Here is a 25,549-nt window from a genome sequence, read left to right as displayed (position 1 = left end):
TCACAGTGTTGGCAGGTTTTATTTAAATATGCACACTTACATCTCAGTTCTAATCAGAATAACATCAAAAAACACAGCTACTTTGCAATACAATTCAAAAACTACAGCCAATATAATGTGGATTTACTACACTTAGTGATATTTCAAATATGTATTTCATCTTAAGAAATTCCAACCAAAGAGGATGTTCAATACAGAAATGTCACCCAACTGAAAAGCATATCCAGCTGCTGTACAATATATGCACTCAATACCTGGTTGGGTATCTTTTTGCATAAATCACTGCAATTTAATGCTGCATACATTGAAAGCTTATAGAACTTATTTAATGTGCATCCAGCAAATTGTTATTACCAATGGAAACTTTGTTTAATGCACACTTTCTATGTTAACATCCCCTAATGTTATGCAGTCTGTGCACTTTTATTCATTGTTAGTGAATATCATGAATTTTGTCTTGCTCATATTTAGTGATAACATATTCATGTCAAACAAAACTTTTAAATTCTGAGATAATAGTATCCAAAAGTTGTTGTCACCAGAAACTGATATATTTGTATCATCAGATCAGCAAATAAAATAAATCTTAGAATTGATGATGCCTTACTTATGTCATTAAAAAATAAAAGGAAAAAATTGGGGGCCAAATTCTATTCTATTCTATTCTATTCTATTCTATTCTATTCTATTCTATTCTATTCTCAGGGAATTCACTCTCCATCAGGAATACAAGGGAAGAAAATGAAGACCTCTCCAATGTCCTGTAGAAATCTGAACTCAGGCTGATCTCTAATGTTGTAATGGAGTTTTTGGGTGATTTCCCAGAAGCATTTCACAGCTTCATTTGCTTTGATCCACTCTTACACTGTACTTCACAAGAAGATGTCCACTATGAGCTGCCAATGAGGCAATAAGTTATTGAACATGTTGCTCGAGGTTGGTATTGTAGTAATTTAAAAGTTTTCAAATCACATTTTTATTTGAAAATGTTTTCCGTTCCTTTTCTCACTTTGATTTGCTAAATAGTTTATTTCTTTTATAACAAGGAAACAAACTTGTTGGAAAGTTTGTTTCCAACTGTGAGCAAATGGATTGACCTGAAAAAGACCTTTGTATTTTTGAAGACCAGAGTTTGGATGAGCTTGTAATCACCCTCAAAAAGTCACACTCTGTTACAAAGAGGACTGAGCGGATCTGTTGTAAAGAAATTATTTTGTTAATATTTTCTTCAATATATCCACAACAGCATCTAGCAGAGGGCATCACAAAACATAATTCAGGAAAAACTCAGTTGGTCAGGCGGCTTTTTCGGTCCTAGCATCACACACTTGGAATACATTACCAATAGAATTAAGAAACATCACATTATACAATAGTTATGGAAAATCCTTTAAACAATGCCTTTTATAAAATCAAAACTACATTCATGTTTTAAATTAATATCTCTGAATTAACAAATGTTTTTGTAGGGAATTTTTCTGACAAGACCACACATGTTCAGTCTGAAAGCAGGATTTCATGTCTTTTGTTCTCAAAACTTTTAATACTCTTGCTTACATTTATATTTAGAAAGCAGGACTTCATGTCTTTCTTCTAAAAACTTGTAACGCTTGTATTCAAAATTTCTCGCGCTTAGACTTGGTCTCTGCTCGGACTCTCTGCTCGCTTACAAAACATGGAACTGCCTTTTGGCACAGTTGCCTGGCAACCTCTCAGCCAGTAGATGAAAGTGTTGTACTGGGTGCGTTTGTTTCCTTCTAGTGGGTGTGCCTGTGTGGCTACTATCAATTGTATCAACCTACATCACCCACTGGATGTAGGGAGAAAGAAAGACGTCAGCTTTCTGCTCCGTAGCACACTAAACATTATCATCATAAACCTCCCCAAAAGACCCCAATTTAAAAAAATCTGAACTAAACTTTTGATAACAAAAAGCTAAATTAAAATAAGTGACAAAAGATAATATTTCTTACAGTCTGAGGTTTTACAAACATGTTAAAACTGCTTCTGCTTCTTTTCTCATTTGAGCCTTTTAACAACTTCAGACATTTATAGAAAACATAAAAAATACACTTAATGTTCACCTACTACTCCATACATTTCAACTATAAATAATCTAGAAATGCTTATGAAAAATACCTTAAAATGTTTAACACATCAACCTGTATCAGCTGTTTGAGATGTATGGCAAGCATACATCCTTCCAGTCATTACTTTCACATGCTTATTTATGCAGAGTCATCAGGAAGTTGGGGCCTACCTGCAAGCATTCATTAAGGTGTGATATTTCTTTCCTGCTGTGATGAATTTTAAATGTGGCTTTTCCTTCTTGCCAAAGAGAACCTACCTTTAGTTTGAGTTAAAAGCTCAGAAAAAGTGCAGTGTATGCAGCATGTGACACAGTCATATGACAAATTAATTTGCAAAATTTGCAACATATTTAAGGAGATCCTGAGCGGATGGAGAAAAGCAGGAGCTTCATGGATCCAGACAGCATGTCATCTTTCATAAATGTACAGTTTCTTGCCACACTGTGGACAGGAATGATGTGCATCTTGCAGTCCTCTCATGCACAGTGGAATCAGACAGAAACCGCAGAATAACCTGAAACACAGAAGAAGGGTCAGATCTGCCTGCTGAGCTTCAATACTGTAATTCTTCTGCATGTACATGGGTGTGTGGTGTGTGTGTTCTGCTCCCACCCCATTAAAGCCATAATGATACATGAGCACACAGCAGTCCTCCCAGCCACATACGTAACGTTACTAGTGACAAGCTCGAGGCAGTGAGGACAGCGAACAAATCCAGGAGAGTCTCTCAGACTGTTCAGTATGATGGGAATTGGCTGTGGCTGGGACACGACCGCTACTGTCAGAGCTCTGCTGCCTCTGGAGGCTCGTTCACCAACTGCCAAGAAGAAAAGAAACATGGAGCCAAATATGTACAAGAAATTAGTAGCCAATAGTAAATAGCGTTTAAAAAATAACTTAGTACTTTGTATAAGTGGGTGGACTGTGACTCTGGAGTTTTCAGATGATGTAGCCACAGCAGTTTGCCCAGAGGGTGGAGTCAAGACAGGAAAAGCACTTGGGAAAACTGTAAAAAAAACAAACAAACAAAAAAAAATTATGCAATTGTGTTTGAATTGTACATAATAATTCACAATTCTTTGCTTTTCTCTATATTTTCAATAATTTGTCATATTGTTTACAGGGTTCGTACCCGTCATGGAAAACCTGGAAAGTCACGGAATTTCATTTGAGGTCATAAAAACGTTATTTAAATTGCAAATAAGGGCAAAAAAATGCACCGCAGTGAAGTTAGTTTCAAGTTGGATATTCGATATTCGAGCTCCGCGGAGTAACCGGCGTTTAGCTCAAGGTTGATCCGATTTATGAACGCTACTGTCGGCCAGCGGTTCTCTATCGCTCCCGGCCGCAGCGCCCGAAGGTTCACTTAGGGACTATCAACAAATTACCGAACCAAACATTCCTGTCAAAGAAATGTTAATAAATGCCTTGAATTGTAACCAACTAACTAATTGTCTGTGCTAATTCATGCTTTTACATGAGCCAAAATAGCATCTATAAAATTTTAGTCATATGCAATATTTTCAATGATTTTAATATTAAATAATATAATGTTTTATTCAATAGCTTCCAGGTCATGTGACCTGTTGACTCAAAATCACTTTGAAATAATTATTCTAGTCCCTATAGTTGAGGCACAGATATTTGTTTTCCATTTTAAATTATTTTATTTTTTTAAAGAATTTTTTTTTGTCTAAATTGAGTATTTTTGTCAATAGCTTCCAGGTCATGTGACCTATTGACTCAAAATCATTTTAAAATAATTATTTTAGTCTCTTTAGATGAGGCACAGTCATTTGTTTCATATTTTAACAATTTTTTTGTATTTTTTAGCAATTTTTTTTGTCAAAATTTAGTATGTTTTTGCAATAGCTTCCAAGACGTGTCCTATTGATTCAAAACCACTTTGAAATTGTTTTACAAATCATTAGAGATGAGGCACCCTCATTTTTCCCCATTTTAGATTTACATAATTTAAATTTACAAATTAAAAAATATGATTGGTGTTTAATATCTTAAATTTCATGTGACCGACTGAAAAGGAATAAAAAGGGCTAAATGGAATAAAAATGAGTTTGCACCACCTATCCTGTCTAGTAGAATAATTTCACATTGATTTTGAGTTAATAAGACCCAATTAACTTATGGGTCTTATGACCCATAAGCTGTTGAAGAAAAATCAATCAATTAATCATCTTCCCCTTGTCTGCAGTCGGGTTGCGGGTCAGCAGAGGTCCAGACTTCCCTCCCCAGCCACTTGTTCCAGGTCCTCCAGGGGAATCCCAGGAGGAGCTGGAACGCTCGTCCACGCTGGAGAAACATCGTCCCTCCAGCGTGTCCTGGGTTTTCCTGTGGGCCTCCTCCTGGTGGGATGTGCCCAAAAGACCTCACTAGGGAGGCGTCAAGGAAGCATCCTAATCTGATACCTGACCCACCTCAGCTGGCTCCTCTCGAAGTGAAAAATCAGCAGCTCAGTCTCATTCCCTCCTGGATGACTGAGCTTCTCATCCTATCACTAAGGGAGAGCCCAGACACCTTATGGAAAAAAATAATTTTGGCCATTAGTTTGTGATTTTGTTCTTTCAGTCAAGACCTTTAAGCCTATGCCATAGATGAAGGTAGGGACGTAGATCGACTGGCAAATCAAGACCTTTGCTTTTCGATCCAGCTCTCTTCACCACGACAGACTGGTACATCGCCCACTTTACTGCACCAATCCTTCTATTGATCTCCTGTTCCATTTTGCCCTCATTCTTGATGTTATGGATTCTGTATTTTCCTCCATCTCTTTTAGCCTCTTAACACGCTGCAGCATACAGCATACATACCATGTTTATATGTGACTGCTGACATGTAAACAGACTGAAACTGATTAGAGTGCCGTTTAGGGAGGGTACAGATTGCAGAGATGAATAAAAAGCTAAACTTGCTACAATCTTTGCCTCACTTGGCCCAACGCTGGACGGTGAATGTAACATCAGAAGCATGAAGTTCCATTTGGATGATAAGTATGGCTTGTGGAATTTGATCATCTTTTAGCATTAAAGTTTGTTTTTATATATAACCAAATCTCATTATTTCTCAAGGTCATTTACGATGAGTGGTTCTGGTCGGGTCCTGAAACTGGTTAACGGACATGGGTGGTGAACAGAGACAGAAATGAATGAACTCCAACAGTGAACAAGATCCTAAAATGCTTAAACTCCTCCTCTTGGGTCAGGACAATCTTCCCTGACCCAAATAAGGCGCTCTACCCTTTTCCAGCTCAAGACCATGGCCTTGGATCTGGAGGTACTGATCCTCCTCCCGGCCGCTTCACATTCATCTGCATATTGCTCCAGTAAAGCTGTAGATCACGACCTGATGAAGCCAGTAGGGCCACATCATCTGCCAAAAGCAGAGGTGTGATCCCAAGGCCACCAAAATGGATCCCTTCAGAACCCCGGCCTGGGACAGAAAACACCCAAATCCAAAAATCTAATCAAATTTTATTATATATCACATTTCAACAAATAAAAAATATGTTAAAATGGAAAACAAATGTCTGTGCCTCATCTAAAGAGACTAGTATAATTATTTCAAAGTGATTTTGAGTCATTAGGTCAAATGACCTGGAAGCTATTGAAGAAAACATTATATTATTTAATATTAAAATCATTGAAAATATTGAAAATATTGTATATGATTAAAATTTTATAGATGCTATTTTGGCTCATGTAAAAGCATGAATTAGCACAGACAATTAGTTAGTTGGTTACAATTCAAGGCATTTATTAACATTTCTTTGACAGGAATGTTTGGTTCGGTAATTTGTTGATAGTCCCTAAGTGAACCTTCGGGCGCTGCGGCCGGGAGCGATAGAGAACCGCTGGCCGACAGTAGCGTTCATAAATCGGATCAACCTTGAGCTAAACGCCGGTTACTCCGCGGAGCTCGAATATCGAATATCCAACATGAAATTAACTTCACTGCGGTAAAAAACGCTGGTTTATGTGGTGTGTGTTTTCTGTACTGCGTTTGGTCTCGGTCGTGTCGGACATTGAGGACTCGGAATTTTATTTCAAGACCACAACAGTGGAAATGTCACAAAATTGCCAGCATATTGTCCAGTTTATTTGTCAACATCCTTGTTTTCACTGGATGCAAAACATACCGATTCAAATCCAAAGCATCAGGGAGTAATTTCTCATGTTGGTGGACAACAGAAAGTATGACAGCAGAGCGCAGGAAAAAGAAAAAGAAGAGTGTAACACATGAGTGATGAGGAAAATATCCAAACAGGGTTTTTTAAAACAGAATCCTCCTCCGCTTCTCAAAACGTTAGTCTTGCTAACAGCGGTCCTATGGTCCCACCAGAACCTGGAGTGTTTCTGATCTGATGCCTGCTGAGTCAGAGGCGGTAGAAGTCCGATCTTCTTCACTAGTCGCAACTATGACCATGGATAATCCGTACAGTACTGATAATATACTAAAGTGCAATCCAAGCATCCTCCACTCACTAACCCGTGAAAATTCGGGCCCTTTCGCATCGCTTTTGCGTAAGCGGGAAGGGGGGCTTAATAGGGGGGGGGGGGTTCAAATATTGGGCGGTTTGCTCGGCCCTTCCACCTTCTGGACCTTCGAACTCTTACTTCGGGTAACTGATGACTTGTGTCTTGAATTTGGAAGAAAAAAATCATATTTTATTTATCACTACAGAAGGGTTCAGTGAATGCGCATATGAAACTGGTGGGTTTGGTACCTCAAAAAAGGTTAAGAACCACTGATTTAGAACCATTACACTCTGTAGCCCGTTTTCAAACTGTGCCGTTGTCAGAGAAAACATTTGGTGGTTTCATGTAAATATACACTACAAACACAACAAAACTCTTCCATTTTCACCAAAAATCATTGTCGTGTAAACAGAGCCTTAGTGTATGATATTAAATATAATGCAAAAAAGAGCAGCATCACGATTGTCGAGAGCAAAGAAGACAAATTATCTTTCCCTGACTTCACTCTATCAGCATCCTCAAAGTTAGTGATGGGGTCAAATATTTGGAGCATTTCATCACCACTGACCTGTCTGATGATGGAGACATTTACAGGCAGCGTTGTACTCAATATGTACAAGCTAATATTCTCCTTCGGAAGTTCTCCTTGTGCTCAGCATCTGTCAAAATTGCACTTTTTAAAGCATCTGTACTCCAATGTATACAGTCCACCTGTGGTGGCGTTACAGGAAAAGCAGTATGCATAAGTTTCAGATCGCTTACAATGACGGTACGAGGATGCTGCTAAGAGTGCCGAGATGGAGTAGTGGCAGTCAGATACCAATGTACCGACTTGTGCTGTTGTATTTCAAAACATTACATAGAGATGTATGTGTAGGTTAACAGACTCTGTAAACAGCATCATTCATACCCTGACTAACTCTGTTCAAAGCTCAGTGAGGTTCTTCTCTGGTTTGTGGAATCACTGGTGCCTTAGTTTGTAGGCAGTGGATGATTATTTTATTTTTTAGTCGTTTTGATGTTGTTATGATTGATTGATTGATTGATTGATTGATTGATTGATTGATTGATTGATTGAATATTCCAGCCCTGTAATGTAGATAATGTTTAAAGAATGGGGAGGTAGACATCTTACCGGCCTCTCCATACGTTGGAGGAGGTGTAGATGGGGACTGGGCGGAGGTATAGACTGGAGAAGAGGAGTGGTTATGTTGTCCTGGAGACTGAATTGAACGATGACTGTTGGCTTCCTCATATGAAGGTGGTTCCATCAGCAAATTATCCAGTTAACCTCTGAGACAGCGGGTAAATGAAACAAAGCAATGTTAATCATCCTGTCATTATTTTTCTGGTATGTTTTAGCATCATTTCAAGCCATTCAGTGGTTGTTAGTTTGTCAGAAAGCTGTCACTGCTGTATGGCGCCAACATATCCTGCAGGGATCTGCTTGTTAATAAAACATTGAGATTCTGCTGTCTAAAGCTGTAAATTTTGGGATCCTCTGAAGGATTACACAATTATATGTGTTTGTAATATATGTACAGTAACTAGAGAAAAAAGTCACCACCACACAAATTGGTAACAGTAATATTTCCTTGGACCGCCTTTAATTTTAATTACGGCATACATTTGCTGTGTTGGTATTGTTTCAATAAGCTTTGGCAATGTCACAAGACATATTTCCATCCAGTGGTGCATTAACTTTTCAGTAAGATCTTGTATTGATGATGATAAAGCCTTCTCCAGGACATCTCAAAAATGATTAATGGGCTTGAGGTCTGGACTCTGTGGTGGCCAATCCGTGAAAATGATGCCTCATACTCCTTGAACCACTCTTTCACAATTCCAGCCAGATAAATTCTGGCATTGTCATCTTGGAATATGGCCGTTTCATCGGGGCAGAAAAAAGAAATTAGAAACGAAAAACCTGATCATTCAGTATATTCAGGTAGCTAGCTGACCTCATTCTTTGAGCACATTCTGTCGCTGATCTTTATTTGCCTCTACAGGCTTGTACATTACGCACTAGATTTCGCTTCTTACCCTGATGTGCCCATCACTCTGGAACGTTGGGTAAATCTGCACTCATCAGACCACATGACCTTTTGTATATTACTCCAGAGTGTAATCTTTATGCTCCCTACCAAACTGACGCTTCTTTTTTTCATGATTAGCCTCATTGATTTTGTGAGGTGATTTTCTTGAGGTTGCACAGCTGTTCAGTTCCCAATTGCTTGAGTTCTCTTCACATTTGTCTTCAGTTTAACCATTACATATAGCTTGGAGTCCTGCTGTTGTTGTTTTTGTTTTTTTCGATTTGATTTCACCAAACGTTTAAGTGAATGATCACTGTCATTCAGGATTTTTGATCACGATCAGAATTTTTTCTGGCCATATTTCTTCTTTGACAATGATGGGTCTACACTTCCAGTTTTTAATAATGCGCTGAACAATTCTTAACCCAAATTTAGTAGTTTCTGCCATCTCCTTAAATGTTTGCCCTACTTGACTCATGCCAATGATTTGACCCTTCTCAAACAAATTGACATCTTTTCCACGGCCACTGGATGTGTTTTTTGATATGATTGTTTAAGAAATTAGAAAAACCACATTGCACCAGTTGGGGTTAAATAACTTGTTGCCAGCTGAAACATAATCACCCTGCAGTATATCACCCAATAGGAGGCTTGTACCTATTTGCTTAGTTAATTCCAACTTTTTTTCAGTGTGGGTCCATATATACTGTATAAGCTCCCAGAGGCCTGGGAGCTTGAGGGTTCTGTGCAGTACCTTGGCTGTCCCTAGAAATGTGCAGTTCTAGGCACAGCCAAGATACTGGAGGAACCCTCAAGCTCCCAGGCCTCTGGTAGAGGACCTGAGCTCAGAGGATGAGCGAGACCACCCGCAGAGGGTGAGAAGGGGAAAAAAAAAAAAAAAAAAAAAAAAATATATATATATATATATATATATATATATATATACATATCAGTGACGTGTGGTGGGGTTCATAGCTGGTGAGGCACCAACTTAATTATTTACAAATCTAGACCCCCTGTATGTTATTGTTTACATAAGGAAATTTCGCGCATGCGTACAATGCTGGAGCGCAAAAAGACTATTCTTTAACGTGTGATGCTTAGCCGCGCCGCCGCAGAATAATTCCGTTATTAATATTATTAATAATATTAATAACAGAATTATTAATATTATTAATTTTGTGCTGTGCTTAACAGCAAAGAGAGAAACCATTAAAGTACAACTCAAAACCAAGTCTTTCTCGCTCTCTGTATCAGCGCAGCTACTGTATGGCTAGCTCGCTGTTACTATCTCTTACTCTGCAGTTGTGGAGTCATAATGTCGGGGTTCATGAGCGCCCCTTGCCATGAGGCACGAGAACTGCCTGCCTCACCTCGAATCTGCCGTGTATGATCGCTCCTCAGCACACGAAACACGTTACACACACAGTTAGTGACAATAAAAACAGAGTACATTAAATACATAAGCTAAATTATGGAAAATCAGTTCATACATTAAATGTTTTTAATCATTTTATTGGCGACGTACAGAAAGGAGGAGCATGCTCTCAGAGTGGCAACCGGTGCAGTTAGTGAGATGTTGCGCAATCCCAGGTGAGGCTCAGCTCACTGCTGCTACACCAGCTTCACTTCCGAGCATTTGAATGCGAAAATTCAACAATTTTGAAGGAAAAAAAACAACATATTTGGTTAAATTAAATGGAAAATAGGTACTTTATAGTACAAAACCACAGGGTGAAAATATGTTTATAAATTATTTTATTATTATATATTATTTTTCCATGATGACAAGTGAGGCTCTGCCTCACCTGCCTCCACTGACCGCACGTCACTGATCATATATATATATATATATATATATATATATATATATACACACACACATCAGTGTTGTGGTCAAGACCACCTAACCCGAGACCAAGACAAGACCAAGACCAGAGTGTATAGAGACCGAGACAAGACCAAGACTTTTAGGGTCCAAGACCAAGTCAAGACCAAGACCAAGGGAAGTCGAGACCGAGTCAAGACCAAGACCAGCGCCCCATGCTACATGATACGATAAAATGTGAAATATGATCAAACTTACTTCTCAAATTGATCTGAAAGATCCATATTCCCATAAAAACACCTAGATATTAAATACTTAATACATTTGATCAATATTAAAAGCAGAACAAACTCTTTGTTCTGCTTTGCTTCCATCTCTGTGCTATGATCCGCGGTGGTTTCGTGCCATCCCTAAAAAGATAACGCCCTGGGTGTTTGCCCATATTGCTCATGTCAGAAACCACCACTGTCTGCACCATTAAACATAGCAATTGAGGTAATGCCCTGATGCTCAACTATGAACACTGACCAAGGAGCAACAAGCAAGAAGTAACCAAGCACAAGACTGTTCTCACCCTCTCTACCGCTACATGAAGCCAAGTAGTCTGATGCCATGGCAGACTACCATTACAGCTGCCACTTTGAACGAAAACAATCAAAGAGCAATGTGCATGCTCTGTGTGTTCTTTCGTTCTTGTGTTTTATTTATTTAATAAAAAAATATCAATGTACATAATTAAATAAAATAATGATAGCTACTGCAGTGTATGAAGAGGATTACAAGAACAAAGAAGATTCTTCTGTCAGGTCAGCATACGCTGTCAGATCGTCATACGCTTAGCACAAACTCATGGCTACATCTGTCAGACACGTCATTACCATATAATTTTATTTAATTAGCAACAGAATCATGACGTAGATCATCATACACTTCATTAACAGTTGTATGGCATCCTGACTTAGCAGTTAAGTAGGTTAATGAGTTTTACACGGGCGTGTGTTGTAGTTGAAACATGTAATTGGCAAGTCAAGTTATTGGTTGGATTTTAATCGGTGTGTTTTGCATCCACTGAAAACAAAGATGTTAACAAATAAACTGGATAGTGTGCTGTACGTTTAATGATATTTTCACAGTTGCGGTCTCGACTGGTCTTGAAATAAAATGCCGAGTCCTCAGTGAGACAAGACCGAGACCAAATGCGGTCGAGTCCGAGATGAGACTGAGACCATCAAAAAAGGGTCTCGAGACCAAGACATTTTATGAACATTTTTTTAAAAATATTTTTTAAATATAATTTTGGTTTAAAAATAAAAAAGGGGTTAAAATGGAATAAAAATACAGTGCAGACCAAAAGTTTGGACACACCTTTTCATTCAAAGAGTTTTCTTCATTTTCATGACTGAAAATTGTAGATTCACACTGAAGGCATCAAAACTATGAATTAACACATGTGGAATTATATACTTAACAAAAATGTGTGAAACAACTGAAAATATGTCTTACATTCTAGGTTCTTCAAAGTAGCCACCTTTTGCTTTGATTACTGCTTCGCACACTCTTGGCATTCTCTTGATGAGCTTCAAGAGGTAGTCACCTGAAATGGTCTTACAACAGTCTTGAAGGAGTTCCCAGAGATGCTTAGCACTTGTTGGCCCTTTTGCCTTCACTCTGCGGTCCAGCTCACCCCAAACCATCTCAATTGGGTTCAAGTCCGGTGACTGTGGAGGCCAGGTCATCTGGCACAGCACCCCATGGTCAAATAGCACTTACACAACCTGGAGGTGTGTTTGGGGTTATTGTCCTGTTGAAAAATAAATGATGGTCCAACTAAACGCAAACTGGATGGAATAGCATGCCGCTGCAAGATGCTGTGGTAGCCATGCTGGTTAGTATGCCTTAAATCCCCAACAGTGTCACCAGCAAAGCACCCCCACACCATCACACCTCCTCCTCCATGCTTCACAGTGGGAACCTGGCATGTAGAGTCCATCCGTTCATCTTTTCTGCGTCGCACAAAGACACGGTGGTTGCAACCAAAGATCACAAATTTGGACTCATCAGACCAAAGCACAGATTTCCACTGGTCTAATGTCCATTCCTTGTGTTCTTTAGCCCAAACAAGTCTCTTCTGCTTGTTGACTCTCCTTAGCAGTGGTTTCCTAGCAGCTATTCTACCATGAAGGCCTGATTCACACAGTCTCCTCTTAACAGTTGTTGCAGAGATGTGTCTGCTGCTAGAACTCTGTGTGGCATTGACCTGGTCTCTGATCTGAGCTGCTGTTAACCTGCAATTTCTGAGGCTGGTGACTCAGATGAACTTATCCTCCGCAGCAGAGGTGACTCCTGGTATTCCTTTCCTGGTGCGGTCCTCATGTGAGCCAGTTTCTTTGTGGCGCTTGATGGTTTTTGCGTCTGCACTTGGGGACACTTTCAAAGTTTTCCCAATTTTCCGGACTGACTGACCTTCATTTCTTAAAGTAATGATGGCCACTCATTTTTCTTTACTTAGCTGCTTTTGTCTTGCCATAATACAAATTCTAACACTCTATTCAGTAGGACTATCAGCTGTTTGTCCACCTGACTTCTGCACAACACAACTGATGGTCCCAACCCCATTTATAAGGCAAGAAATCCCACTTATTAACCTGACAGGGCACAGCTGAGAAGTGAAAACCATTTCAGGTGACGACCTCTTGAAACTCATCAAGAGAATGCAGAGAGTGTGCAAAGCAGTAATCATAGCAAAAGGTTGCTACTTTGAAGAAACTAGAATGTAAGACATATTTTCAGTTGTTTTACACTTTTTTGTTTAGTACATATTTCCACATGTGTTAATTCATAGATTTGATGCCTTCATTGTGAATCTACAATGTCAGTAGTCATGAAAATAAAGGAAGCTCATTGAATGAGTAGGTGTGTCCAAACTTTTGGTCTGTACTGTATATATATATATATATATATATATATATATATATATATATATATATATATACGATGAACTATTTTCATGGGGTTGAACGACTACATATTTTTAAGGTCGACTACATCATAATAGTCGAGTCGATGTCGACTAGTCGTGGTGACGTCATAGTGACGTAAGCGCAAAATCCCTTCACAACTACTTGGAGGCGTTATCAGCTATTTTCACGGCAAATATTGACACCCCCTCCCCTTCTCCCGCTTTTACTAAGTCTATTATGCAGAATTAAAAGAGCAATAAACAGATCATTCTTCGTGAGCAGCAGAGAAAAGTTCGTTGCACAAAGTCCCCAGATAGGACACAATGTTAAATCAACGTTGAAAAATAGTTAGAATCGTTGATTTTTGGTTGAAGTCGACAAATGATGGTGGATCAACCATCAAACAACCATCCAATCAAACCGTTGAAACTCTGTCATTGAATCAATGTTGTTTGGTGGTTGAAATCTGATGACTGAAATGCCAAAGTCTGATCAACATCTGATCAATGTTGAATCAATGTCAGCTGTTTTGCCACACCCCTTCCCCTCCTCTCCTCCTCATCAGAGCTCTGGGTCAGAGAATTTTATTACTGAGCATGGGTTATTACATTTTAAATTAACCACTGTAGAGGATAGTGGGTGGTGATTCATTTCTGTGTATTTTCTTACTTGTTAATACAAATTCTTACTGACTGTTTGTGTGTGACATATTGACAAAAAAACATCTACAACATACTAAAAGGAGTGGAGCGGTCGACCCCCACTATTTACATGAGTGGGATGTCCCAAACACACAGCTGATTCACTGTTGGCTTGTTGGCAAAAGATGTTAATTCAATGTTGAATTATTATCACAGAGGTTGCATGTATAGTTGAGGTCGACAACTGACGGTGGATCAACCATCCAACAATCATCCAACTCTAGCCAATTAACTAACGTTGAAACTGTGTCATTGAATCAATGTTGTTTTGTGGTTGACATCAAATAAATGAAATGTCAACGTCGAATCCAGTGTGTTTCAGCACTGGTCCTCCAGGCCCTACAAGTTTTAGTCATTTCCCTAATTCAGCACACATGATATTAATTGACGTCTGATTAACGGGGTTTTGCTGAACTGAAAACACGCAGGTCAGTTTGATTGAGGACAAGGTTTGGGGAAGATTTACCCAGATAGCACACAGTGTTAATTCAATGTTGAATTATTATCACAAAGGTTGCATGTATGGTTGAAGTCAAAAACTGACAGTAGATCAACCATAAAACAATCATCCTATTCTAACCGTTGAAACTGTGTCAATGAATCAATGTTGTTTTGTGGTTGAAATCTAATGAATGAAATGCTGAGGTCTGATCAATGTCGAATCAATGTCAACTGTTTTGCCGCACCCCTTCTTCCCCTCCTCTCCTCCTCATCAGAGCTCTGGGTCAGAGCATTTTATTACTGAGCGGGGGTTATCAGGTTTTAAATTAACCACTGTAGAGGATAGTGAGTGGTGATTCCTTTCTGTACATTTTTTTACTTGTTAATAAAAATTCTTACTGACTGTTTGTCTGTGATATATTGACACGAAAACATCTACAACTTACTACAAAGAGTGACGCAGTCCACCCCCACCATTTACATGAGTGGGACGTCCCAAACTTTACTGTTGGCTTGTTTGCAAAAAGATGTTAATTCAATGTTGAATTAAGATCACAAAGGTTGAATTTATGGTTCAGGTCAATGACAGAAGCTGGATCAACCATCAAACAACCATTCAATTCTAGCCAATTAACATCCATCGGTTGAAATGCCACATCGAATCCAGTGTTTTTCAGCACCGGTCCACCAGGCACACTGCCCTGCAAGTTTTAGGCATTTCCCTAATTCAGAACACATGATTTTAATTGACATCTGATTAACAGGGTTTTGCTGAACTGAAAACATGCAGGTCAGTTTGCCTATAAGGTTTGGGGAAGAACTAGTAATCTAAATGTTCAATCAATGTAAGCTGTTTTTTGCACCCCTCCACCACCACCTGCCATTCAAACGCCCAACCCCCTTCCCTCCACCCGCCAAAGACACACACACACACACACACACACACACCCCTTTGCCCCACCGCCCACCCCTTACCTGGCCCCATCTACCCCTCAACTGGGTGAAACAACTTTAATATTAAGTGAGGGTTTTTCATTTTTCACATTGGCTCTAGTGGCTGTTATTCAATAGTTAATTGACAGGAAGGTGGGTAATGAGAGAAGGGGGAGGACATGCAGCAAAGGTCGGGAATTAAGCCTGCGACAGCTATGTTGAGCACTAAGGCCTCCATTGTGGGATGTGCTTAACCCCTTCGCCACCACAGCACAACTCCTTTTAGGTGAGGGTGAATCACATTTTAACTTAAGCACTATGTGTTGACAACACTGAGTTGTGATTCCGTTCTGTACCCAGATTGCACATGATGGCAATTCAACATTGAATTAACATCTTTTGCCAAAAAGCCAACAGCGAAGTGGCTGTGTGTTTGGGACATCCCACTCATGTAAATGGCAGGGGTGGACCGCTCCACTCCTTAGAGTAAGTTGTAGATGTTTTTGTGTCAATATATCACACACAAAGGACTTTTTATGAAAAAGTAAGAAAATGTACAGAAATGAATCATCACCCACTATCCTTTACGGTGGTTAATTTAAAATTTAATAACCCCCACTCTCTAATAAAATGCTCTGACCCAGAGCTCTGATGAAGAGGAGAGGAGGTGAAGGGGTGCGGCAAAACAGCTGACATTGATTCAACATTGATCAGACATCAGCATTTCATTCATTAGATTTCAACCACAAAACAACATTGATTCAATGACACAGTATCAACATTGGTTACTTGGCTAAAGCTGGATGATTGTTTGATGGTTGATCCACCATCAGTTGTCGACCTCAACCAAAAATCAACCCTTCTGACTATAATTCAACATTTATTTACTATTGTGTGCAATCTGGGCAGTTTGTTGGATCCCTCATCACCTCCTCATCTCCCCCTACTCCCTCCCATGTTGAGAACAGTGGGTTGTGATTCCTTTCTGTACATTTTCTTACTTGTCTGTAAATATTATTACTGACTGTGCATAATGTGTTGACACAAAAACATCTATAAGTCTCTACTAGGAGTTGTACAGTCCACCTCCCCGTTTTTACACTTGTGGTTTGTCCCAACCAAAAAGCCACTTTGCTGCTGACTTGTTTGCAACTGGCTTCTGAATTGAATTCTCCTCTGAGCAGTTGTATGGTAAGTTTTTCAATATTACTTTGATTTTAAATGTGTTTATTGAAAAATAAGGGCACTGTTTTGTGCCCATAGTAATCCTGCTTATTTTGGGGCAAAACGGATATTTTTAATAATTGAGGTCATGTCTCCTTTTGTATTATTTTCATCCTACCCACCACTCCAGGCCTAAGTATAAAATCCTGCAAGATTTTGTGGGATTTGAGTTTTTAAAATAGGGCGGGGCCTATTGTTTGGTCTGGGAGAACATGTGGTGGACAAGGAAGTGTAAGGCTGGCTGCTCCAGGTGGGCTTTAAATTGTTGTGATAGTAATCACTTGTTTTTAACTTTTTATTATGATATGCTTAGGGACGTGCTTAAATGAGCCTCTGTACCAGAACAGCTGAGTTAGATGATTGCATGATTGTCTGTAGCCATCAAGAAGTGCAGAAGGTTGTTAATCATCCACAGATTCAATCCAGGTGAGGCAGAAGGGAAACACTTAACATGTAAGGCAGGTGAAACACTGAACTAAACCTGCTAATGACTGATTCAGTCTGTTGATCCTTGGATTGGTAACTGGTTAAACTGAACTGGACTATTGTTACTTGTGTGGGATCTTTATTAGCATATAGACACTTTTTAAGGAATTTAATCAACTTATTTGGAAATATTTGTAGTTGATGGAAGATTGAACCAGCTATTTGATGGAAGTTTATTCTGTATAAATTATAGATAATTTTTCCAACTACAGTATAAATCACCTTTTGTTCTATTTATTTGTCTCTGGTGTGTTAAATAAACCCTGATAAACAACCCTTTTATTTTAAATATTGATTTAATATCAATATCATAAATCCTACACTATACTGCAGCTTGAAGGGTAAATGTAGTTGTATACGTAAAGATTAAGATAAATATTAATTTAACAGTGAGTGTACATTGGGAACTATATGGTTTGTATTTCTCAGACCTGTAACCACTACACTTTTTAATCTTTCAATGTCTTTCAGAACTTTTCAAATGTTTATCATATTTCTAACTGGCACCTTCCTCACTTTTATTTTTGTGTTTTTCAGCTGTTACTCTGCAGTTTGACTGAATGCTGACTCTTGAGGACTGCAGCAAAACTGTCAAGCAGTGGCTTCATTACGCGCCAGAACGAGAGGAAGACATCGCAAGGAATCAAAGTGACGCCAACCAGAGTCAAACTGGGGTTACCACAACTTGTACTGTTTCCCTAGTTCATACAGTACAAAGCTTAACCTCATGCACTCTGTTCTTCTGTGGACAACAGACTGTTGTTTTGACAGTCAAAAAAGAGTCAAATATGTTTAAAGATCTGTCTCTCTTTTCTTAAATAAAATGTTATATCAAACCCATGTTGTCATTTTTAACCTTTTGTACACAGTTTACCCATCATCTGCCAATAATATAGTGTGTTTAACACCAGTGAAGAAACTTTTAGTGGCATGTTATGATGTAGACCTATCAGACCTAAAAATGTACATAAATCCTTAGCTTTCATTCAATATAAAATCAACCCAAATCTGCATGCAGATCCACATTCAGATAATGGTTGAATCAAAGTTGATTCCTAACTGATTCAATGTAGAATCAACACAAACATGCATGTAAGTTGACATACAGATGATGGTTGAATCAACATTGATATAATGTCAGTTATGGTTGAAACCCTAACGATTCAAAATACAAGTCACCGACCACTTTCAATGTTGTTTCAATCATTCTGTGCTATCTTTTTTTTTTTCAAACACCGGCTGATGCTGATCTCTGGATAGCTACTCATAGGAGTCAAATTATCACACTGACCACAATGGTGCTTTTGGAACATCACAAACCAAACTTATTATGAACGGATCTCGTTTGGTTACAGTTGAATTCAACGAAGCCTCCTGCTGCTCCTCCGCCCGATGCGCAGCAGGAGGCTCTGCTGACTCAGAGTCGGTTCGGCTCTCTGAACCGACATGCAGACGGCGGCAGAGATTATGAGGGGCCGTTTAGGACAAAATTTACGTTTTGTCTCTCACACACTACCAAAAACTCACGCATACTCAAAAAAATAGCCACGCACACTCAAAAAATACTCAAATTGCGTATACACACACTACTAAAATGTCACACACACACAAACGTTAACTTTCTGGCTCACATACACTGCTAACAGCTCGCACACACACACAGACGTTTATCTCTCACATACACAAGACTAAAGTTGAACACACACACAGTACTAAGACTCGTTTTATGTATGTGTGAGAGCGAGACTTTTTGAATGTGTGAGAGTTGTCACGGAAGAGGCGGGGCATAATTTTTGGATCAAACTGCGCATGCGTAGATCCTAAACTATAAGTTTCGATTGTTGACTCACTGTATGTTCTATTACTTAGTATATTTGTGCTTTTAAAAATATATAGAACGTTTAACTTTCTTGTAGATTAAATGTGCTATAGAAGTAAATGAATCTGATTGATTGATTAAAAATATCAAAATTGCTGTAGTACAATCTGTCCACTGGGTTCCAGCATTACAGGAATTATTAAGAGGTCTTGTGAGAAATTCTGTTCCCCCGTGAAATTCTGTTCCCCCTGTGACGGGAGCGCGCATTGCAGCCAGAGACGCGGATCCGGTGAATCTGACCATTTTCACGGCGCTTCTGATGGATTTCTCGGTAAAAAACTACTCATATGATCATGTCAATGTGTAACTTTCAGTTTAATCGGCAGCTATCAAAATAAAAATACATACATAAATAAACGAGGTCTGGTGTGGAGGTTTTTTTTCTCTGTTTTGTGTTATTTTGAAAGCGAAGAAAATTGATCTTTTTTCAGCTTTTGTCTCGTAAGCCTGACAAATAAAAGTCAGTCAACAAACACAGGTTCCCAACACATAGTGTGCATTTATAATTTTTCATTTCTGATGAAGGAGGAAGGAGATTAATATACCTGCAAGATCTTTTACTTTGTTTTCAAAATATTTGCACTATGTTTGACATTTGTCCTTAACATAGTTTAATATAAGGTAGCTATTGAAAGATAGTTTCAATATATTTATATATTTTTAAAAGCACAAATATACTAAGTAATAGAACATACAGTGAGTCAACAATCGAAACTTATAGTTTAGGATCTACGCATGCGCAGTTTGATCCAAAAATTATGCCCCGCCTCTTCCGTGACAACTCTCACACATTCAAAAAGTCTCGCTCTCACACATACATAAAACGAGTCTTAGTACTGTGTGTGTGTTCAACTTTAGTCTTGTGTATGTGAGAGATAAACGTCTGTGTGTGTGTGCGAGCTGGTAGTAGTGTATGTGAGCCAGAAAGTTAACGTTTGTGTGTGTGTGACATTTTAGTAGTGTGTGTATACGCAATTTGAGTATTTTTTGAGTGTGCGTGGCTATTTTTTTGAGTATGCGTGAGTTTTTGGTAGTGTGTGAGAGACAAAACGTAAATTTTGTCCTAAATGGCCCCTCATAGAGATCGCCTCTATCAGATCCTCAGGATGAAGCTTGGACTTAGTTTCCAGATGTAGTCAAACCATATCTTTATAAGAGCGTAAAGCTGCTAGGTTAACAGCTTAATACGCAGGGTGACGCTGATCAGTTGGCTGGATAAAAAAGCCTGGCATCATGCCGCGTTGTCGCACATTACTCGGGTAGTCTTTTTTTTTTTTAAGGATTTTTTAGGCACTTGTTTATTTGACAGCAATCTGACTGTAAGGGGGCAAAGAGGGCGGAGAGAAGCGTGGGCCCAGCGAATGGAGGACGGGAGTGGGACTCCTGACTAAGTCTCTGTATGCGCTGCGCAAACCACCGCGCCGCGCAACGCCCCTATTTCGGTAGCCTATGCTGTAATTTACAGTTTGTCTTTGTTAAACTATTTACATTTTTATACAATTTGAGCTTTCTGACGAACTCACCTAGTTCACATTCTTTCATTTCCTCTGAAAAATCTGTTTAGTCATGTGATTGCAACTAGTCGACTGGCCCAGAAAAAAGTCATTGCAGAGAAAAGAATCGATGAGTCGACTAGTCGACTTATTAGTGCAACCCCTAGAATTGAGTGTCTGTTATCGTTTACATCGTTTACTATTGCTTTTTTGTTTCTATAAAATTATGGTAAAATTTACATAGTAAAATATATTTCTTGACATATTTTGCTTTTACCTTCTCAATAATATAATACAAATACAAGATTTTAATGAAGTGGTTTAAGTAAAAAAAGATGTCTGGAAACCACTGTTAACCTGAAGCATGAAAAGGGTTTCTCTTTTCATCTCTTACAATTTTCTCAGTTGCTTTGGTGCATTTCTCAGATAATTTTTGACCTTTGCAAAACAGTAAGTATATTTCTAAAAACAGCAGAAAAGAAAGACACAGCCCTCAAAAGGCTATCTTTCTCAAAGTTGTTAGTTAATCTCTCAAAATTGAATAGCTGTAACAATGAAAAAACAAGTGTCTCACTGTGTTCAGATAAGAATTGATTAGTCAAATTGATTAGCCGTGTTGCCAATATAACAGTGTAGTCTACAGGGATGTGCTGTTCTAAACTATGGCCAGTGGTGGGAAGTAACAAAGTACAACTACTTCGTTACTGTACTTAAGTACATTTTTCATGTATCAGTACTTTACTTAAGTAGATTTAATAATGGATACTTTCTACTTTTACTCTACTACATTTTACAGTAAGTATCTGTACTTTCTACTTCACTACATTTCTGTCGCGTTACTCGTTACATCCAAGTCGCGTTGCGCTTTTTGTCCCTTAAAATGTGAAGTTCAGGGTCTTAAGGTGGCGCCGTAAAATCCAAGCAATAACGTGACTTAGTGTCTGTTGTCACCCATCGTCTCCACCTTTACTCGCATGCGGAGCTCCAAGACATGCGCAGTGGTTTCCTCTGAGCGGGAGAAGATGTAGGTCTAATCGTCAGTAATATCATAACGCTGCATAAATCGACATGTAAAATAAGCAGCGCTTCGCTTTCACAGACGGTGGGGACTTCGTCCAACTTTTAGCGTCACTTGGAAGGAAAACTTAAAGAAAGGTAAGCTATGTGGACGTGATGCTAGCAAAGCTAGCTGTACAGAGACACACATGTTGCATCTGCGATGAAAAAAAGTTGTCACTCATGCGCTGAATTATTGTGTGGAGGTGTTGACTGAGGTGTCGCAAATATGGAACAACGCTGTGACCAAAGTCTGCATTGATATGACATTCAGGAACGATCCGATTCTTCTGGACAGATCTTTACTGATTAAATATATTTCAGCTCTAAGTATTTAATATCTAGGTGTTTTATGGGAATGTGGATCTTTCAGATCAATTTGAGAAGCAATTTTGAAGGTAAAACTTAATTTTTTGTTTCACGTAGTGCGGGGTGCTGGCCTTGACTAAAACAGTGCTACGTGGCGCCTTGGTTCCATGTCCTCCCCCACCCACCTTCTTTCCATCCCCTTTCTGTTGGATTTCTTTCAAAATAAAAGCCACTAGTGTCAAAAAAAAAAGTGAAGTTCATGCTATGTTAGGGCAGGAGACGAGACGTTTCCATCCCTGAAATTATGATGCATAGAATCACATATCTAAGTCTAAACTGTTACAGAGAGTAGACATAATAAAAACATGCTTTATCTGTGGCATTGTTCATTAAAATGGCACATTTCTAATGTATTAAAATTAAATACGATCAGTTCACTTAATGATATTAGGGATTAGGTAATGCATTCAACAAGTACTTTTACTTTTAATACTTAAGTATTTTTAAAAGCCAGTACTTTTTTACTTTTACTTAAGTACAAATGTTAATGTGGTAGTTTTACTTTTACTTGAGTATATTTTTGTCTGTGTATTTGTACTTTTACTTAAGTAAGTAAATTTTTTGAGTACTTCCTCCACTACTGACTATGGCTACAAGTACTGTACACTGTAATTATGGGAGATCAATGACAAGTTACTGGACAAGATTCCCATCTAGGCTTTTACTGTATTTTGTTGACAGACAAAAGCAGAGCACAAAAAATAAAAACTAAAGTAGCAATGGGAACATAAGACCTGTAAATGCAGTGTTGCTGGAATTACAGTTCAGTCTTTCCATCTTCATGCTGAGAAAATATTCTCAATCGGGTTAAGGAATGAAGAGCAGTGTGAGGAACTCCATCAGCATCTTGTTGTGGGTCATAAACCATTGCCTGATGATTCTTCTTCTCTCTGGCTGTTGACTCCATCCAAATCCTTGTCCTTCCATTGTCAGAAATGTAGCATTGTGTTGTTCTCTGTGTTGTTCTATGCTAGTGGTGCCCAAAGTGGGTCCTTGAGGGCCGGCATCCTGCATGTTCTAGTTTTCTCCCCGGTGGTCGTAACAACCTCCTCAGCAAGTTCATGTTCTTCTTAGTCCTAATGAGCCATCATTTGATCCAGGTGTGTTAAACCAGGTAGAGAACTAAAACATGCAGGATGCCGTGCACAGATAGTTAGAACACCTGTTCTCCAGGAGCTACTTTGGGCTTCCTAGTCCTTTATTTAGTTTTTTAGGAAACTGGTTGGACATTGTTTGATCTAAAGAGTCACACATTTACCTCTTTGAAAAAACTCAGGATTCACCTTGGAGCAGTGCATGTTATAATTTATACAATGCAATTATGCTTAAATATTGAAGCGTTTAGGACAATAAAACAGGAAGAAATGAGGCATGACTAAAGACAATTACACAAAACACATAGATCCCATCTCATGTTATATGATATGTTCATCACCAACTGTGAAAACAATGTTCTATGGGCACCACAATGTTTTATCCAAAGCTTATTGCTGCTGAACAGTGGTGGTTTCTAATATTAGCGACATGGGCATCCCCTTTCCCCCACCTGTTTGACCAAGGCCAATTAGGTGGGGGAGTAGAGTGAGAAATGGATAAAAGCAGACACTGCGCTCCATCCTTTGCTTCACGAGGTGTGCTAAGTTGACCTGACTAGAGCCCTGCACTGGATGGTTCCAAAATCAGTTTGTGTTATACACTGCATCATTGTGCATTATATCTTTTTATATGTAACATGATCAGGTAATGTTGACACCAGAAATAGGAAGTTAATGAGCTGTTTGGGTATTTACAGTTGTAACGTAAAGCCTCTGCAGAATGTGGAGCTGTGATTGAGATGTGGCAGGAGCTCCTCCCCCACGCTGCTGAACAATGAGGGTGTGAGTGTTTTAACGCTGAGTTTAGCTCTCAGCCTGCCTAACAGGAACCCAACAGACTTAAACGGACACAAACAAAACAAGAGCACTGACTTTAGTTTCACACGTCAATATTCAGCTTGTCTGTAAGTACAACTACTATGTTTAAAAAAATCACCTAAAAATAAAATTTTGTAACTTTTTGTGATTACTTCACATTAGGAGTAATTTGAAAATGTTGATAGTTTATTCAAATTCAACTGATTTGGAGATGGTTTCTGTTGAACAGTTGCACTTTTTATTAAATTAATGTTTATTATTTAGCCATCCATGAGAGTCAAGTAACCAAAAATTATGCAGATGTTCTTCTGAACCAGCAGAATCAGCCTTTAGACATACCTGTTGAATGTGGTCAAGTCGTTCCAGTTCACATGGGATTTCATTCTTTTGTAAACAGGACACATTCAAGCCTGTCCACTGATCCGATCCTAACTGGCCCTATCACATTCATCACAAGCACCAGGTCCAAACACAGTTTGTGATCCAGACTTCAAACAAGAGGAAAGAGGATTTATAGGAGTAGTGACCTTACCTCAGACAAAGGAGTGACTGGTTGCCTGGCTGGTAGAAGGAAATACATTCTAGGAGCTGTGACATTACAGCCTGTTTAAACCTGTTTTCCCTCAGGAATTAGAAACATTTCACTTGTTACATGTTAAAACCAGCCTTTCTGGTTTCCTCCTGGGCGGAGACGACACGCTCACCTGTGGGCCTCACCCACTCACTCTATATATGGAGGCACATAGACATAACAATGACTTTCATCAAGTTCCACAAATATAGTTCATAATTTTCATCATACAGATATGTGGTATTTCAGCCCCTTCAAAGTATTTATAATCTAGAACTACTAACTACTTTAAGAATTGTTGGTTGAACATAACAAATGTGCTTAGATATTAATTTAGAACATCCAATGGAACATTTTCTTCACCTAAATCCTGCAAAATTTGTAAAATTGTTGGCACTGTTATGTTATTTCTTTGTTGTGTTTTGGATCTTTCTTTTGGGGTGTTTTCAGGGGCAAGAAACTATTAGATAATGAAAAGCAGTTAGTTTGCCCTTATTGGGTAAAGTTTCAGCTGTCAGACATGCTGAGAGGACTCAAAGAATGCTGTAATCTTGGAAAATAAATTGCAGAGTTGTGACTCATGGATGTATCACTGATGAATCATCATTCAACTGATCACACTCTGATTCTGAGCTGTAATCTGAAAACTTGGCCTTCATCTTGTTGTCACTGAAAGGACATTTTCCTCCTGTCTCTTATTTGTTTACATATTTTTCAAAACCTCAACCAAAGAAAGGGGGAGGGGTGTCACTCCACCAGCTTTGCATTCATTGAAACAATAATTGTTTTGTCCATTCGTCATTGCAGAATGGCTTCAGCTCAGTCACATTAGATTGGCAGTGTCTGTGAACACCAACTCTTAAATCTTGCCACGGCTTAATTAAATTTAAGCCTGGACTTTAAACAGGCCGTCCTCATATGAAAATGTTTTCATTTAACAGTTCCATTGCAGCTCTGATTGTATGCTTTGAAATTTTTGTTCTGTCTCAAGATTTTTCCAGCTACCAACAGCTTTTCTGCTCTTTTATTCTTCAATAAAGAATAAATAAATAAATAAATAATTTTGTTTCTTTCCT

The 25,549-nt window shown here is 38.8% G+C and overlaps 1 protein-coding gene and 1 long non-coding RNA gene across 3 annotated transcripts; one reads left to right on the top strand and one right to left on the bottom strand.

Annotated features, from left to right (window-relative positions):
* On the bottom strand, nucleotides 1-25,505 carry LOC106926627 (lipopolysaccharide-induced tumor necrosis factor-alpha factor homolog). 2 transcript variants are annotated; one of them, XM_088012216.1, is made up of 5 exons: nucleotides 24,435-25,505; nucleotides 7,719-7,876; nucleotides 2,995-3,096; nucleotides 2,703-2,907; nucleotides 1-2,604 (listed from the first exon to the last, which is right to left on the bottom strand). In XM_088012216.1, exons 2-5 carry the CDS (start codon nucleotides 7,852-7,854, stop codon nucleotides 2,499-2,501), a joined length of 549 nt encoding a protein of 182 aa, XP_087868342.1. In that variant the 5' UTR covers nucleotides 7,855-7,876; nucleotides 24,435-25,505; the 3' UTR covers nucleotides 1-2,498. The 2 variants fall into 2 exon arrangements, with proteins under 2 accessions (XP_087868342.1, XP_087868034.1); XM_088011908.1 differs by lacking the exon at nucleotides 24,435-25,505 and adding an exon at nucleotides 24,242-24,379.
* Nucleotides 23,908-25,054, top strand: LOC148161019 (uncharacterized). Its single transcript, XR_015765315.1, has 2 exons — nucleotides 23,908-23,988; nucleotides 24,300-25,054. It is a non-coding gene; the product is annotated as an uncharacterized LOC148161019 (long non-coding RNA).
* Nucleotides 25,506-25,549: the final 44 nt, after the last annotated feature.

The sequence above is a fragment of the Poecilia mexicana genome, unplaced genomic scaffold (genome assembly GCF_051168715.1).
Source record: "Poecilia mexicana isolate PSO_F unplaced genomic scaffold, ASM5116871v1 scaffold_1, whole genome shotgun sequence".
NCBI lineage: Eukaryota > Metazoa > Chordata > Actinopteri > Cyprinodontiformes > Poeciliidae > Poecilia > Poecilia mexicana.
This window is presented reverse-complemented; position numbering and strand designations above follow the sequence as displayed.

Coding starts and splice junctions, on each gene's coding strand:
- LOC106926627 (XM_088012216.1), bottom strand. CDS start 7,854: ATGGAACCACCTTCATATGAGGAAGCCAACAGTCATCGTTCAATTCAG. Junction 3,097..7,718: donor TCCAACGTATGGAGAGGCCG/GTAAGATGTCTA, acceptor TTTTTTTTACAG/TTTTCCCAAGTGCTTTTCCT. Junction 2,908..2,994: donor AGTCCACCCACTTATACAAA/GTACTAAGTTAT, acceptor TCTTCTTGGCAG/TTGGTGAACGAGCCTCCAGA.